The sequence below is a fragment of the Vidua chalybeata genome, chromosome 14 (assembly GCF_026979565.1).
Source record: "Vidua chalybeata isolate OUT-0048 chromosome 14, bVidCha1 merged haplotype, whole genome shotgun sequence".
In the NCBI taxonomy this organism is placed as follows: Eukaryota; Metazoa; Chordata; class Aves; order Passeriformes; family Viduidae; genus Vidua; species Vidua chalybeata.
Genome location: NC_071543.1, coordinates 3,348,034 through 3,363,131, shown reverse-complemented (window position 1 = coordinate 3,363,131; position 15,098 = coordinate 3,348,034). Strand labels below are relative to the sequence as shown.

The 15,098-nt window shown below is 46.5% G+C and overlaps 1 protein-coding gene across 1 annotated transcript in view; it reads left to right on the top strand.

Moving 5' to 3' along the window:
* LOC128794988 (vascular endothelial growth factor receptor kdr-like) overlaps positions 1-15,098 on the top strand; it is a 124,961-nt gene that overhangs the window by 37,043 nt on the left and 72,820 nt on the right. The window contains exons 4-5 of the mRNA XM_053955332.1: positions 10,260-10,387; positions 14,557-14,716. Coding sequence (XP_053811307.1) covers positions 10,260-10,387; positions 14,557-14,716 — 288 coding nt within the window. The remainder of the gene's footprint in view (positions 1-10,259; positions 10,388-14,556; positions 14,717-15,098) is intronic.

Here is a 15,098-nt window from a genome sequence, read left to right as displayed (position 1 = left end):
CAGATCCAGGAATTAATGGAAGCAGGAACTTCAGAGGAGCATGATCTTCTGTGATTAAGTGAATGCAACCTATTGAACCACCATTCCAATAATGGGAATTTTGGTTAGAATATTCCCCCCAAATGCTGAGGTTTTTTCAAATCTACTTTACAAATGCATTACTAAACACTGAATCATCTTGGATCTTCCAAGCTGAGATTGTGACTCCTCAGATGAAGCTGAGCTAACTTTTAGTGCCTTGAATAGATGACATGAACTCCTCTGGTGCTGGATAGGCTCAGCCTTCACTTCCCCACAAATACTCATGTGAATGAATTAATTTCATTTTCCTAGTAAAAGCTAAAATGTGCTTCTTTGAATCCTCTTATACAAATGCTGCAGAGGCAGTGAGTTTGTCTGATGGTATTTGAAGAGTGCTGCAAACCTACACCTCCAGAAAACACAAATTTTTGCTGTCAGCTCTGACTCAGGATCTCAGGGTGTTGCCAATGATGGTGAAGCAACACAAGGAGTGATTTCCATCTCCCAGGGGACTCTGATATGCTCACACAGCTAAATTCAGCTTTTGCACCTCCAGGTGAACACACCTGATCGATTCATGTGGGTGACACTTTCCTGCCTGTTGAAAACAGTCCCTTTTTACCCTTATCCTGCTTTCCCAGCAAGCTTTCCTTTAATTGGAAAGTGGCTTTTTGGCATTACTTCTTAGTTCCTGAAATATTTTTTTTTCTCCCTTTCTATTTCCTTTCTCTGTTTCTTTTTTTTTGTTTGTTTTTTTTTTTTCATGGTGCTCTGGTTGCTTTATCCACCCTGGTTCTTGTGCTGAGCTGTTTCCTTTTCCCATTACAACCAGCTCAGATGCCCCAGGTCCAACATTGTTAACCCAGACTATCCCAAGCTCCAGGAAACTCAATTCTCTGTCCAGATTCAGTGCCCTGGTTGCCTACCCAGCCCTTCATTACTCTGTGGCAGGAGCACATGCAGGAAACATTGTGGATCTTTTGGGACTGCCTGAGCATTTTCCTGAAGAAAATATCCCAAGTTATGAAATGCCTCGCCAGGGATGCTCTTAGAACAGAGCTGATCTAAAAAAAAGACAGGATGTCCTCCTGCTTGCCAAGGTTCACCTGACAAACAGCACAAAATCACCCTCTCAAATGCACTTTAATTGTGTCACATGTCCTCCCTGCTCTAAAAGCTCTTACTCAGACTCCTGTGCTTGAAAAGCCATGGAAGGAAAAGTAGGTGGAAAATCCTCTGGCTTGTCCTGTGCACCCAAAGCAGGGCTCTGCCCCAGCAGCTCAGTCCAGGAGCTGCAGGTTCCTGCTGGGATCTGGCCTGCCAGGCTGAGGAAGCTGCTTGGCCCCGTGAAATGGAACTATTTATACCGCAGCATGGATCTGTCCTTAGGGCATGCTCTTCCTGCCATTCAGTTCCTGTGGATATTTGTTGGAAGCCAGCAGGCTGTCCTGGGGACAAGGAAACTGCTCTGGACTTAAACAAGGAGTTCAGAGCACACCTATGGCTTTCTTCAATGTTTAAACATGCCTTTTGAAGGAAACTGCTGTGACAGTGTCTGGGCAGCACTGAGAAACCCATCAGCTGTCTCCAAGTGAGGAACTCACAGATCCTTGGCAGTGCCAGACAGGGGTGAGGCCCAAAGCTCATCTCTGTGGATGTTTTGTGGAGAGAGCAAGTGCTCAGTGTTCATGAGGTTGAGCAGGTGAAGGCAGAAAATGTGGAGCCAGCCCCTGAAGGCTGGAGATTCCTCTGAGGTTACAAGGTTTGCCAAAAAAGGAAGGGGAATGATATTTTTCCCTTCATTCCTGGCCGGCTGCTCGACACCAAAATGAGAACATTATTGTGTCAGAAGCCCTGTTATTGGCCATTATTTCCTGTGCTGCCTCCTGTTTTCCCAGCCTCACTGAGGGGTTTGTGAGCTCTGGCAGGACCTGGCACTCACAGCTCTCCCTGTGGGGTGGTGGAGCTGTGACCCTGCACATCCCTGGGGTCAGGAGGGGCAGCTGCCACCCTTCAGCTGCACTTGGGCACTGAGGGAGGCACAGCTCAGGAGCTTCATCCTGAATTAATTGTTCCCAAGGCCTTTTCTGCCTCCGGCTGCAGCTGCAAGTCCTAAGGATCATCATTAAAAAGGAAGACAACCCCTTCTCCTGTTGCCCATCTCCCTGTTGGAAATACCAGAGCATAGAGCAGCCCAGGGCTGGAACAGAAATAGTTGGCAGTTCTTAACTGAGTTAATTCCATCTCAGCTCTGAGGGATAATCTCTGCAGGGAAAGGCAGGGTCTGGTCCCACACTGCAGTGGCAGCTCCATGGAAAATGGAGCTACCACAGCCACCCAGACACAGCATCTGCTTCTATCTGCCTTCTGCAGTTACCCCTCCTGAGCAAGAGACACCTCCCTGTGAGAAATATCCTCATTTGTTGCAGCCTTTGGGATCCCTGTGCCAAGGCACAGGGCAGGCTGTGTGAAAATACAGACAGTCCTCTTGACAATGGTCCCCTCAGTGTGTTATCCACTATATTCTAATATTGAATCCAAAACACAGCACTGTTCCAGCTAGAAAAAAACTACCTCAATCCCAGACAAAACCAGGTCAGCATCCACCCCTTATTCCATATCTTTTCCATCATGCCAGGTCTCACATCCCACATTTTCCAATACCCCATTGCCTTTCCTGTCTCACATATACACACAGATATCATTCCCAGCACATATAAAATTTAACATGGCTTAGAGAAGGAGGAAAAAAAGGACAAATCAAGCAAAAATTCATTCCACCTTCCCAAAGGGCTACCCCAGGCTCCAGTCTAGACAGGAGTCAGGACTTGCAGCTCTCAGCTATTTGAAATACTGTTAGTGTCAGCAAAGTCAGAGTCCTGGGGGGGTCAGCTGGAAGAGCTCCTGGCTCAAATCCTGCCTCAGCTCCATCCTCCAGCAGCCCCTGTGTCACAGTCAAGGATCAGCTGCACATTTTGTACCCCTGAGTCAGTGATCAGAGCAAGGAACGAGCCCACCCAGTCCTGCTGCCTCCACCTTGTGTGACTCCAGTGCTGAGGTCACTGGAGCTGGGCACATCTTGCCAAAGAGTGTCTGGAAAAGTTCCTCCAGGTTTCCAAGCTGGGTTTCCTTCCCACCCCCAATGGCATTTGCTTTGCCACAGCTGCAGGGCTAAAAGAGGCAACTTCTCAATGCATGGGGCCAGCAACATCCTTCAGCATCTTTCATGCAAAGCAGGGCTGTTACTGTATTTCTTGAAATAATTATGGCCATGATAGAGCTGCTTCTCAAATAACTGCTTCAGAAACACCAGTCCCACCTCCTCTGAGTGCAACAGGTAGAAAATGCTGTGTGTGAGCCCCATGCTGGCTGCCCATGAGAGGCTGAGCAGAACAGGATGGATTCCCCAATTCCTGCTGATTCCAGTGGGGCTCACTTTGAACACACAAACATTTTAACAGTGAACAATTAAACAGTGAACACTTGAACAGTGTGTCCCCACCCAGAGCCATCAGCGGCTGGTGTTTCACCACCTCGGTGGTGGTGTGAGTGAGGAACACAGGACAGTCATTTGCTCCACATGTTTGGTTCTCAGTTCTGGTGTTCACAAGAGCACAGGAAATCCTGAAGATGCCCCCACAGAAAATTTGAGTTCTGGCTCCTTTTAAAGGAAGGAACAATGTGGGAACAATGAAGGCACCAGCCACAGTGCAGTCCTTCCAGGAGTCCAAAGCATGAGGACTGGAAATCAAATTTGAAGCAAGACTGACATTTTTATGGGAGCTCGAGTCCTGCTGAGGCCATTCCAGAGGGAAAAGGGGGATGCATCCAAGCACAACTTGTCCTGCTGGAGCATCTCCCTGCTGGTCAGCTCCAGGGAAGGGCAGGAGTGAAAAGTGTGGTCCAAAAGAGTGAGGAGAGGTGGTCCAAGTGCTGCAGCAGGGTGGAGTTCAAGTTCACATCAGTCACAGCCCAGGGATGAGCAGCCCCATTGGCCTCATCCCTTTCCCACCACGAGGTATCTAAAGAGGCTGGAAGTGCATGGAAGTGCCCCTCAGCTGAGATCATATTTTGCTTCTGATGTTCTTTGAAGCTGATTCCTGCCTCCTTAATCCTCTTGACAGTTCACAGAGATAATCTGAAAGTGAGAAACAGAACTGCAGGGCTGGGTGACAGCTTTGGGCTTTGGTTCGCTTTTCCCAAGATTGTACCAGTGGGAACAGAGCTGGAGCTGCATTTCTTCTGTCTTTGAGGTTGCAGACTTGCTGCCAGACCTGGGCCAGCTGAGATAGGCAGCTGCTGAGCTGTGTGCCCTGCAGATAAAGTGGCTGTCCCTGCACACGGCAGTGCTGGGAGGGTTGGCTGCAGATCCCAGCTCAGTGTCAGAGCACACAGAACACAGGCTGTGCCCTGGGCAGGACCTGCGAGGATTGAGGGCTGCATCCAAGGGAAAAACAAGATGCTTTTAGCTCTGAATTAAGGCATTTAGTATCTTCAAATCACATCCTGAAGGGTCTCACTTTAAAGCAGAGGAGACTTGAAGGATGCGATGAGTGAGCAGTGCCAGTTCCTGGCACTGGCAGTGACAGCTCCTGACAGCCCAGCACGGAGAGAGGATCCCTCCTCATGGATCAAGAATTTCTAAATGAAAGGCAGAATCACACACACTTCCCCCACTGCTTCCTTCCTGGTTTTTATCCACTCAGTAGCTGCTAATTGCTGAGCCTTCCCCAAGGTGGGAGACCTGTTCTTAATGGGACTTCAGGTAAAGCTGGGGAGTATTTTCCACATAGTCAAACCTGCCTGAAATCTGGTGGGGGACTCAGAATTTATAAATTCTTCTGCTCCTTGAAACATAATTCCAGATAAAGCATGGAGGCTTCTTTTTCTGTGGTGTTTTTTTGTGATTTTTAAAAAATAAATCTTTCCATTTTGCCTTTATTTGCTTGGCAGGAAGAAGCATTTTGCTTCAACAATTTTTGAAGTTAACACTTTTTAGAGTAATATTTTATTCTCTACAAATATTCCTGTGTTCAGAACAGTAATCTCCAGGGGAAGAATGCATTTCATTTGACCAAAACAGAATGCTTCATGTTGACTCAGGATGGCTTCTGGGGGTTTTGCAGTAACTTTTGTTTTGCCTAAAGAGAAAATATTCTGCTTTCTGTTTAATCTAAACATTCCACCACCAATTCTTTTCATTGGCCTGCCAAACTGAAAGGTCTTTTATTTTCAAAGATCCAGTTTCAAAACAAGTGCCTTTATAGGAGTTACTCCTGTACCTAGAGGCAGCTTTGATGGGTCACCAGGGGGAATTCAGCAGGCCAGGCTGTTTCCTTGTGAAGCTTTCCAAAATGCTCTGCCCAAAGTGTCACTGCACTGCTAATGTTGCTATTACTGTAAAGAACATGTTATAAACCTCCTCTCGATGCTTTTTGACCTTGATGAAGACAAACTTCATGGGGATTATGTCAAAACATGAACTTAAAGAACCTGCAAAACTCTGCCCAGGCTCCCCAGCTTAGGTATGGCTGAGTGAAGAAAATAAATGTCAAGGGCGAGGGAATTATCTTTATCTGGAACAAAGCGAGAGGCAAAATGAGAATGTTCAGAAATTTCACGGACATGAACAGCCGCGAATGGCTGTCCTCAAAGACCATTTAGTGCTCGTCATCCTCCTGGGCTGGCAGCACCTGAAGGGAGAGGTGATGTCAGCTCCGGGGCTCGGGCTGTGAGACAAATACCACCAGACAAATCGCTGTCACGGTGTAGGAATGAAAAAAAACCCAAATCCTGTATAAAATCCTCTGTGTGTGTGTTAGGACGAGGTCTCAGAGGCACAGATACAGAAATAAAGAGCTGTAGGAGAGATGGAATCTACAACGTGCTGAGGGTAGCGCTGAGGGGTTTAAGCCCCTCGGCTCCAGGCTGTGGAGGTGTGAGGGGACAGCTGAGATTGCCCAGCTGAGCTGGAAAGACCCTCCCAAAGCTCATCCGGAGCGGCAAGTCATCTCCTCCAGGTCACTGTGAGCATCTCAACATGAAGGGCTTCAGTGCCTGAAGGAAAACAATGTTCTTGTCGACACTTGACCTTAGAGTTGCTTTGCTGTCTGTCTGTCCCCGGGGTTGGACAGGCCCGTCCTGCCCCAGCCCGCTGCCACGGCTTCCTTGGCTGCGTGTTTGTGTTCCCTGCCGAGCCCTGCTGGGGAAACAGCAACACCCTGGCTTGCCTGAGCTTCCTGCAAACTTCCACTGACCTGGGGAGCCAGACATGCAGTCTGAGACCCGTGGAAGGTGCCTTTCCCTTGCCTCCGAGCTGCGGCTGCAGCTGATAAGTCTCCACCGTGCTTCAGCTCTTGTCTGTCTTCACGTGTAACGAGCTTTGCAGCCTGCAGTAAATCATTCTTTTTAATTATCCTCTGGGAGTTGCTGGGTGTTTCTTTCTGGGTGAGATTCATAGGGCATTTCACCTTCCCAGCTCAGGAGGAACAGATGTGCCAAGCTACAGGGAAATACTCTGTTTTCATATGGGGTTTCTTTGCTGAGGAATTTCCCCTCAGAGTTCAGTGCTGCTGACTGTGGAGGGGACAACACCTGCATTTCCCATGCCTCAGCTCTCCAGATTGCAATGCTTGAGTGCAATTGATTTACACCACCTGGAACTGGAGATCTTCCTCCAGGCTGAGGTTATCATTTTTAAAGAAAATTGACCCTGTCCCTTTTGTTTCAAGAAGTTCTGTCTCTGAGAGACTTTTTTACAAGGAGTTAACTGATTGCTGGTGGACTGGAGGTGGTGAGCATGGTTGTAAAGCTGGTAGTGACACTCCTGATGTTCCAGCAGATCATTTTTCCACGCCACCGTCAGTCTGAACTACTGAGGGGTTTCAAGAAGGATCTGGGTTTTTTTTGTCTGTACAAACCATAACAAAGGTATCAGCTGGCAGTTGATTAGCTCAGAATTTATCCTTTGCCATTGTGTTAAGCCCCAAAGCTGAGCCACTTTATATTTGCTTATCTGCTAAGTGAGCAGTCCAGCTGCCTGGAAAGTGCTGGAAAGTCTCTCCTTCCCAATGGCATTTCCTTGCTCCTGCTTAGGAGGGGGTTTGGAGCAGCAGAAGCAGGACACACAAGGTTTGAGCTCTTCTCCATGTCCTGGGGCTCTTCAGTGCTTGATGACTGAGATGCTTGAGGCTGTCCTACCTCTGGAAGTGCCCAAGGCCAGGTTGGATGGAGCTTGCTGGATAAGCAAGCTGGGATGGTGGGAGCTGTCCCTGCCCATGGCAGGGATGGAACTGGATGGGCTTTAAGGTTCCAACCCAAATCATTCTGGGATTCTCTGACATTGTTTTTTCCTTTTGCACAGAGTTCCACAGTTAGGGAGGGAAACAAAGCCTCCCTGGCCTCAGAGACAGACCCAGGTGCTTGACCTTCTCCTGCAGCTGCCTAGCCCTGTCACTGTCCCCTGATGGCCAAAGTGCAGCCCTCACCTCCTGCATGGGCTCTCTTGTAGGGCAGCCCTACAGGCTGCTGCCACAGTAGCACTCCCATTCCAGGAGCGGAAATCACAGAATATTCCAGGTTGGAAGGGACCCCCAAGGATCATGGAGTCCAGTTCTTAAGTGAATGGTCAAAACCACAACCTTGGCTCAAAACCACAACCTTGGCTTTATTAGCACCCTGCTCTGACCAGCTGGGCCAATCCCAGTGGCTCCCACAGGTATCAATCCACAGATATCCCACCCACAGGTATCCCCACCTGTTTAAGAGCTCTGATATTGCAGATGGAAACAGGGAGGGAAAAGCCTTTTCATAAGCAGAGAACTCTCCAGGCTTGGGTATTAACTGGACAAACCAGCGAGATGACACAAGTCACTGAGATAACACAAATCACAGCTATCTGCTCTAGGATACTCCACTGGCTTAGCAAAGAGGAGAACCCATAAAATAGAAAACCTTTTACTTTTTTTTATTTTTAAACACTGTGAGAATGATGCCCAGAAGACCCAACATCCATGAGTGATTAACAATCACCACAGCTGAAGCCATTCTTCCCTTTTCCCAATCTTTATCACCCAGAAACTCCCTCTTGCTGCTCTTAAGTGCACGATGATTTTAAGATACCATCAAGATTTCAAAGAGTGATGGTAGAAGGCCAGATTTATCTAGTTTGGCTTCTATTGGCTTCTAATTCAGATTGTAGCTTATCTGGGATAGTTTATCTGCAGCCCTTGGTTGGACATGTGGCAATTCAGGAGCAGGCTGCTATTAAAAATCAGTTCAGACTGAAATACAGCTTCTGTCACATGCCCTGCTTCCCTTCCCATTAGGTGAATCAGTAGCACCATACCTGTCCTATTTGCAGCTGGAAAAAGGTAGATTAATTTTAGGTCTCTTGTGAATCTGAAAATTTGGTAGAGATGAGTCTTGGAGTTTGGGAAAGATGGTGGAGAATGGGGTTAAATATTTTTTTTTCCTGAACAGGAAATATTTTTAAGACATTTTATTCTGTTTTGACTAAGATGCATCAATCATTACACAGTTCAATATTTTCCTGCCTTTTAGGATTATTTCATATTTGCTTAGCTGCCTTCTTTTGATTTATGTTACTTCTTAAGCAAACAGGGCTATTCTGAAATTCTTTCTAAAAATACTGGCAGAAATAGTTTTAAATTCAGTGCTTCCATCTTTTCAGTCAAAATTTGATCTTGAATTGTGAATAGTTTGGTAGCAGGAAGCTATTTTTTTTCTCCAGTAAATTTCCTCTTGGCCTGTATCTTTATCCATCCATCTTATACCCTTTTCCTTCCATTCCATACCTTTGTCCATCCCCTGTCACGTGGCACATTCCTTGTTCTTTCCTTTTCTCCACAGGACAAAAAATAGTTGTGATTACATTTCCCCTGACACCTTTTTGGACTTTGTTGCAAGTACACAAAAATCTACTTTATCTGCTTTTTCCTATCACAAATAACCCAATGATCTTCTTTTAATTATCCAGTCTTCTTTTAAGTAGAATAAAAATATTGTCACATTTGATACCTCCCAGTGTGGCTCAACTGGAGAGCAAGACTGCAGAGGGATTAAGCTGCAGGGATAAACACTAAACACATTTTAATAATGTGACTCAACAGGAGAATTTAGCATTTTTGGGAAAGTGCATGAGATACTGGACTGAGTATAAATATTTCCTATTTGTTTTGGGGCTTGGACCAAACTACAAAGTTATGGTTCAAAGATCAGGTTTCTCAGCTCAAGGCTTGATTAGAACCAGGGCCTGCCTGACCAGAAAGTTCAGATGTGTATCTGAAACTTCCTAAATGTGGGGAGATTAGAGATCTAGTGTTTTAATTCTAATTAATCTCTCTCACATAACATTTCCTGCAATGCCCTTACACCAAAGCACAGCCAGAATAAACCAATGGCGTGGAAGAAAAGCTGGCATAAAAAGACAGTGCTAGAAATTAGAGAAATCATCCAGATTTTGGGTCTTTATCTACCTTGGGTCCAGTGCTTGTGCTCAGCCCCTTGTCCTGGGTCCACACACGAATCCCACATCTCTGGTCCTTGCACAGTGCCCCAAGTGCTTTTTGTAAAACACCATCATCACCTCACACGTGGCCTGTCACACACACAGCTCCAACCAACACTTGCTGTCCTCCTGATGAAGCCCATGGTTCCTTTTGTCTGCTAAGGACAAAATTCCCAGTTCTCAGGGCTAAAATGAAGCTCCAAACCCCACAAAAGGCAGCATGGCCACTCTGATGTGTCCATCCCTGCCTTGGTGTGGTTGGGAGGGAAACTGGGGTGAGTTGTGGAGCAAAGGAGCTCCAGCTCTGCACCGAGCTGATTCTCTGAGGGTTAGTTCCAGCTGACAACCCTTGGTCATTTCCATTACATTCCTTAAGCAAGGGCTGTCATCAGTCAAGAAATGCATATTGATATCCCCAAATAAAGGACAGGGGAGCTCCCAAGGCCCAGAAGTATCTTAGCATCCTGAGCTGGTAATCCATGCAGTTTTCATGTGTCTGCACAGAAATGTGCCATTCTGGACAATTTCTGGATGAATGTGGGGCTAAATGCAAGGAATTGGTCACTGGCTCCAAGCCCTGTGTGATAGTGGCAGGATGTCACCGCATGTCCTGACCCTAAGGAAGCCTTTCTGGGCAGCTCAGTGCTCACACTGCTGTGCCCTTCCAGTGACTGAGCAGTTTTCCAAATCCATGTTCTCTTCCCTGCAGACTACAGGAATCCATTTGTGGAGATGCACCCAGAACACCCTGACATCATCTACATCACGGATGATAAGAGAATAGTGGTGATCCCCTGCCGGGTGACCTCACCAGATATCAGACCCAAGCTCACCCAGGTAAGACATGGCTTCAGAGAAGCTCAGTTCAAGGTCTGGGCTGCCAATAAAAACAAAAAATTTAGATGTATAAAGCTGAGTAAATTCCATAAAAAATAGCAAAACCCTGAAAATCCAGAAATATGAACCTGTTCTTGTAGTGTGTTACTGTTGAACTGGGTAAAAAGATTTTTTGGGGATTAGGCTGAGTTTAGCACATTTTTTTTTTTTTTGTGTTGTGGCTTGGTGTTCCTCCATAAATTGGCAGAAGTAGATGACAAAGCACTATTTTCCTTTAAAATTCTTTGCATAACACCTGGCTCTCTCTGAAAGGTTCTCTCTTTATACCTTGAACCTCCTTAGAACAATTGCCCATTTTTGCTTCATTTCATCAATTCAAACCAAGTTTCAGCCTTGGGAATAGATGGCTCCAGCATCCATCCCTTTGGCAGCAGTTCCACCTGAATGTCAAGGTTACAGCACAGTCTGTGCAGGCCAAGGCTGTTTGGGATAATAAAAATGGAAATTTAAGGTCTGGGTCCTGATCAGTCAATGGAGTCACTCATTTAAAGGGCTTCAGAACTGCTCTCCAGAGTAGCCTGTCATGGAGTGAGGAACAGGGCAGAGGTCTCCTGGCTCCAATCCTGCATTTTATGTCAGGAATTCTGTGCCCTTCCCTTCCCCTGCCAGTCTGATAGCTCAGGAAATCCTGAAGGGAACAGGAGCTCATCCTGTGCCCCATTTCCAGCCTGTTCTGGAGGGAGTGTGAGGGATGAGGCTGTTCTGGACATGGCAGAGAGGGGTCTAAGCACCTCTGCTCCTCGTGGCAGTTCCATGCCTTCGATGTCCCCTTCTCCTGGGAGACAGCACAAGGAATCATGGGGGACTGGGACAGGGCTCCAGCTCCTGCTGGGACCCATGGCACACTCTCAGTAGAGGTGCAGAGGGACAGCAGGAGCCTTATTGCTTTGGAGATCTCTAATGTTAAATTTCATCAGCAATGATTAAAGTGGGGAAAGAGGCTCCTCTCCAGTTATCATTTTAGGCTGGACAAGTGTTACCACCTTCCTCCTTGGCTATAAAAATGAAACATCCCTCTCTGATTTGAGCCTGCTTCACCAAATTCATGGCTGAAGCAGTGCTGCCGACCCTGGCAGCATCAGGGTGGCCTTGGAATTCCCATCTCCACGTTTTTTATTGATGGGCAGCCCTGCTCTTCCTGCTTCCCATCTAAATTCCCAGTCATTTCTCCAAACACAAACTGCAGCCTGGCTGCTGGAATGAAATCTCCACTGAAATCTCTCCCACAAAAAGCTGTCCCCAGAAAATTTCCCCCTCCAAGGCTAAGCAGCTGGGGCTCAGGGCAGGGAGGCAGAGGTTGGGCATGGCTCCCAAAGGAGCTGGGAGCTGCTGGGACATGGCACCTCGGGAAGCTCCGGGATCCAGCTGTGGATGGCACCGCTGGCTTGGCCCTGGCTGGGAATCCCACTGATGCCTTGCAGTGCCTGCCTAGAACAGAGGCTAGACAAGATTAAGAGAATAAAGTGGGTATTTATTAAAGGCCTTCAATAGGTTCACCTTGGGCAGGGCAAAAACCACGGAGCACACACCCAGAGTGGGCAATGGTCACGAGTTTTTCAGCCAATTATAAGTTTGGTCCATTTACATATCAGGGGGTAATCCTCTAATACAGCTTCAGGCAATGAAGCTCCCCTCCCAATGTTTGCTCCCCTCCCAGTTCACTTTTGCTGATACTTTTCAGGGCCTGAGGCAGTAGAGTATCCTTGAATCTCAGGCCTAGAGGGATTGTTTTGTTTGACCAGAATGTGAAGACAGTTAACTCACACTCTAGATGGAGTTTAGAGTTATACACTAATGCAGTGCAGCGTTTGAAGGATATAAAAGCTGAAGTCCTAAGGCAGCACCATAGAGCCGAGGTGGCGGCTCCCGCACCCAGAGGAAGCAGGGTAGGATAGGGGCGGAGGTGAGCATGGGGGAGGAGAGGTGAGTCAGGCCATCAGACAAATTTAGAACATCCTCTCCTTCCAAATTTAATCTCCAGGAGACAACTGGAGAGGGAGGACAACACTTCAAAGGGAGGAAAGCCACTGTGATTTCCTTCGAGCAGCATTGATGCTTTTTTGTTTGATTGCTTAAATAGGTATTTGTGAATATTTTATGAAGATGTTTAATCTGTGTGTGGTGTTGAAAAGGGCCTCCTGAGTAGGGTTATTTTTTCTTCCCCCTTCCCCCAGGCATTGGGAGCAGAGCTGCCAAACCCTGAAGTTCAGCTTTATCATGTTTTATTATTCTTGTGGAAAATGGACTCTTTGCCACTGTAAATTAAGTTCCTTATGTTCCCATTATACTTTTAAATCATTGCACTCTCTTGAAACATGCTCAGAGAAAGGTACCTCTTGCTTACACTAAGCAGATCCCAGCTATCTCAATATATCATCTTTGTTATTAACAAACTCATGCTTAAGACACACAACTCAGGCTTTTAATTTTGCTTAATGTGATTTTAATTCGGGGCAAAAAGAGCTTTTTCAGTCATGTCAGATCTGTTTAGTCACTGATCTGGTTCAGTGTGCATTTGCCACTTCCAGCTTTGACCTTCACGAGTGCTAAAGCATGACTAAGCCTCAGGTTTCAGATCTCTTTCTGTAATTTTTTCCTATTTTTCCTCACGGTTCTAAACAGAGATGCCACAGCTTGATTATTTCAAAAAGCATTTACAAGAGATCCTTGTTTCCTACTGCTGTCAGAACAAATGCTGCTCCAAAAGACAGCGATTGTCTGGCTGTCCTCCCTTCCCATGCAGCATCACCAGCTCCTCAGCCAGAATTCCTTTGGGTTTGGTCCATGCTGGATTTGTAAAAATTGACCCAAACCAAGGCCAGCCTGGTCACTTGTGTGTTCAGAGCCCCAAGCTGCAAATTGTGTGGAACAGGAGGATTGTTTAAACTGAATCCAATTTAAGCTGCCCTGCCAAACCAGAGTCCTGACTGCTGGGAGACAAACAGGAGCTCTACACAACAGGGATAGGAGCAAAACTGTTCCATCAGGGGTGAAATTCCTGCTTTCACTCCCTTGGTTAGTTCCCAAAGCTAAAGCAGGGCCTCTCTGAAAAGGAAAACCTCCCCTTGCCTCACCTTTGAGTAGCCAGGCTATGAGGAGGAGGAGGGAAAGCAAATAAAGTTAATTACCATGAGGTAATTTCAGGCACACTGAGGTTTGCCCAAACCTTTCGTTTTTGGGGCAGAAGTGATGTCAACACTCCCAAAGAGCATCCTCAGTCCTAAAGAGCCTCCCTGTGTCCTGCTGGGAAAGCCAGAGCTACCTGTGCTTCCATTCCCCCACCTGCAGACACCTGAAATGGGGCATTTCAGGGAGCTCTTTTAATTTCACATAGTTCTTTTGCACATTATAATCCAGGATTTTCAAAATTTTTGGAAAGTAAATTGCATTCCCTCTAGCAAATAGAGGATTCCCCTGTGTGTTAATAATAACAATAAACTGATGATTGTCCCCAACAAAATCCAAGCTGCTCAACACTGGTATTGTCCAAGGGTAGACAGAGGAGGCTTCATTCTCATTAAATATATTTTTGCTCTAATTTGTTTTCCACATTTGCCTTTTCAATTCTCACTTCTTCCTCATAAGCAGAATTGAAAGTGTTTTTTCAAGAATCTCAGAATAAGTATTTATGAATTTAGGACAAAAAGTGCCTTAGTCCCTTTATTTCTGTGATTTACACTCCTAAGTCACCCAGGCTGCTTCCATGGAAATCTATGGGGTGCTCTGAGAGTGTCTCCTCTCCTTTTGTGAAATAGAGAGAATCTGGGGAGTGCCCAGAGACCAGAGCTCATAGATAACCACAGGTGAGTTAGTGAATAATTCTGATTTTGGGAGAGTCTCACTTTGCACATATTTTTAAAGTACAATGAGGAAAATGTGAGGTAGCTCCATGTGGCACTGGGAGGAAACACCTCCAAAAAGATCACACTACAAAATTCATATAAGATGGGCATATAAGAGGGCTTTTCTGTTTGCTCAGGCTGCTGCTGCTGCAGATCTGTGTGGACAGAGACCCCAAAGCCCTGGGGAAGGTCAAAGCCCCACCCTGTCCCTAAGGCAGACCAATACGAGGGGAATGGGATGCTCACTCCTTGTCTGTTCCCTTGCAGTACCCTTCTTCTGCAGAGATCAACTTCAAGAAGATGGTGTGGGACCCCAAGAGAGGCTTTGTCATCCCCTCCCACTCATTCGTGCCCTCTGGGATCCTCACATGCTCGGCCCACGTCAATGGCAGCATCTTCAACTCCTACTACATGGCCCAGAGGCTGGGTGAGTGCCAGGGAGCAGCACAGAGCCTGTGTCACTGGCAGCTCCTGGGTGTCATTCCTAGCTTAGCCTCAGTTCTATCTGATAGATCTCCCTGAGCGGCATCTGTAGCAAGTCCAAGCTGGAATGCTGAAAGTAAATTCGTTCTTCCTTTTTTTTTTCCCCCTTGTTCAATAGAACTTGGATTGGAGCCACTCCTGGTTTTGAAAAATGACCAGGTGCTGAGGTGGTACAAAACAGGAGTGTTTTATTCAAACCCCACCAAGGCTTTGTTTACTTGGATTGAGCTGTATTTACATTAAAACAACTGCTGGGTCAGGACAAAGCAAACAGCAGCTTTCTTTTTGCTTCTGGTCATTAACCACGTGTGATCATCGTATAAAAA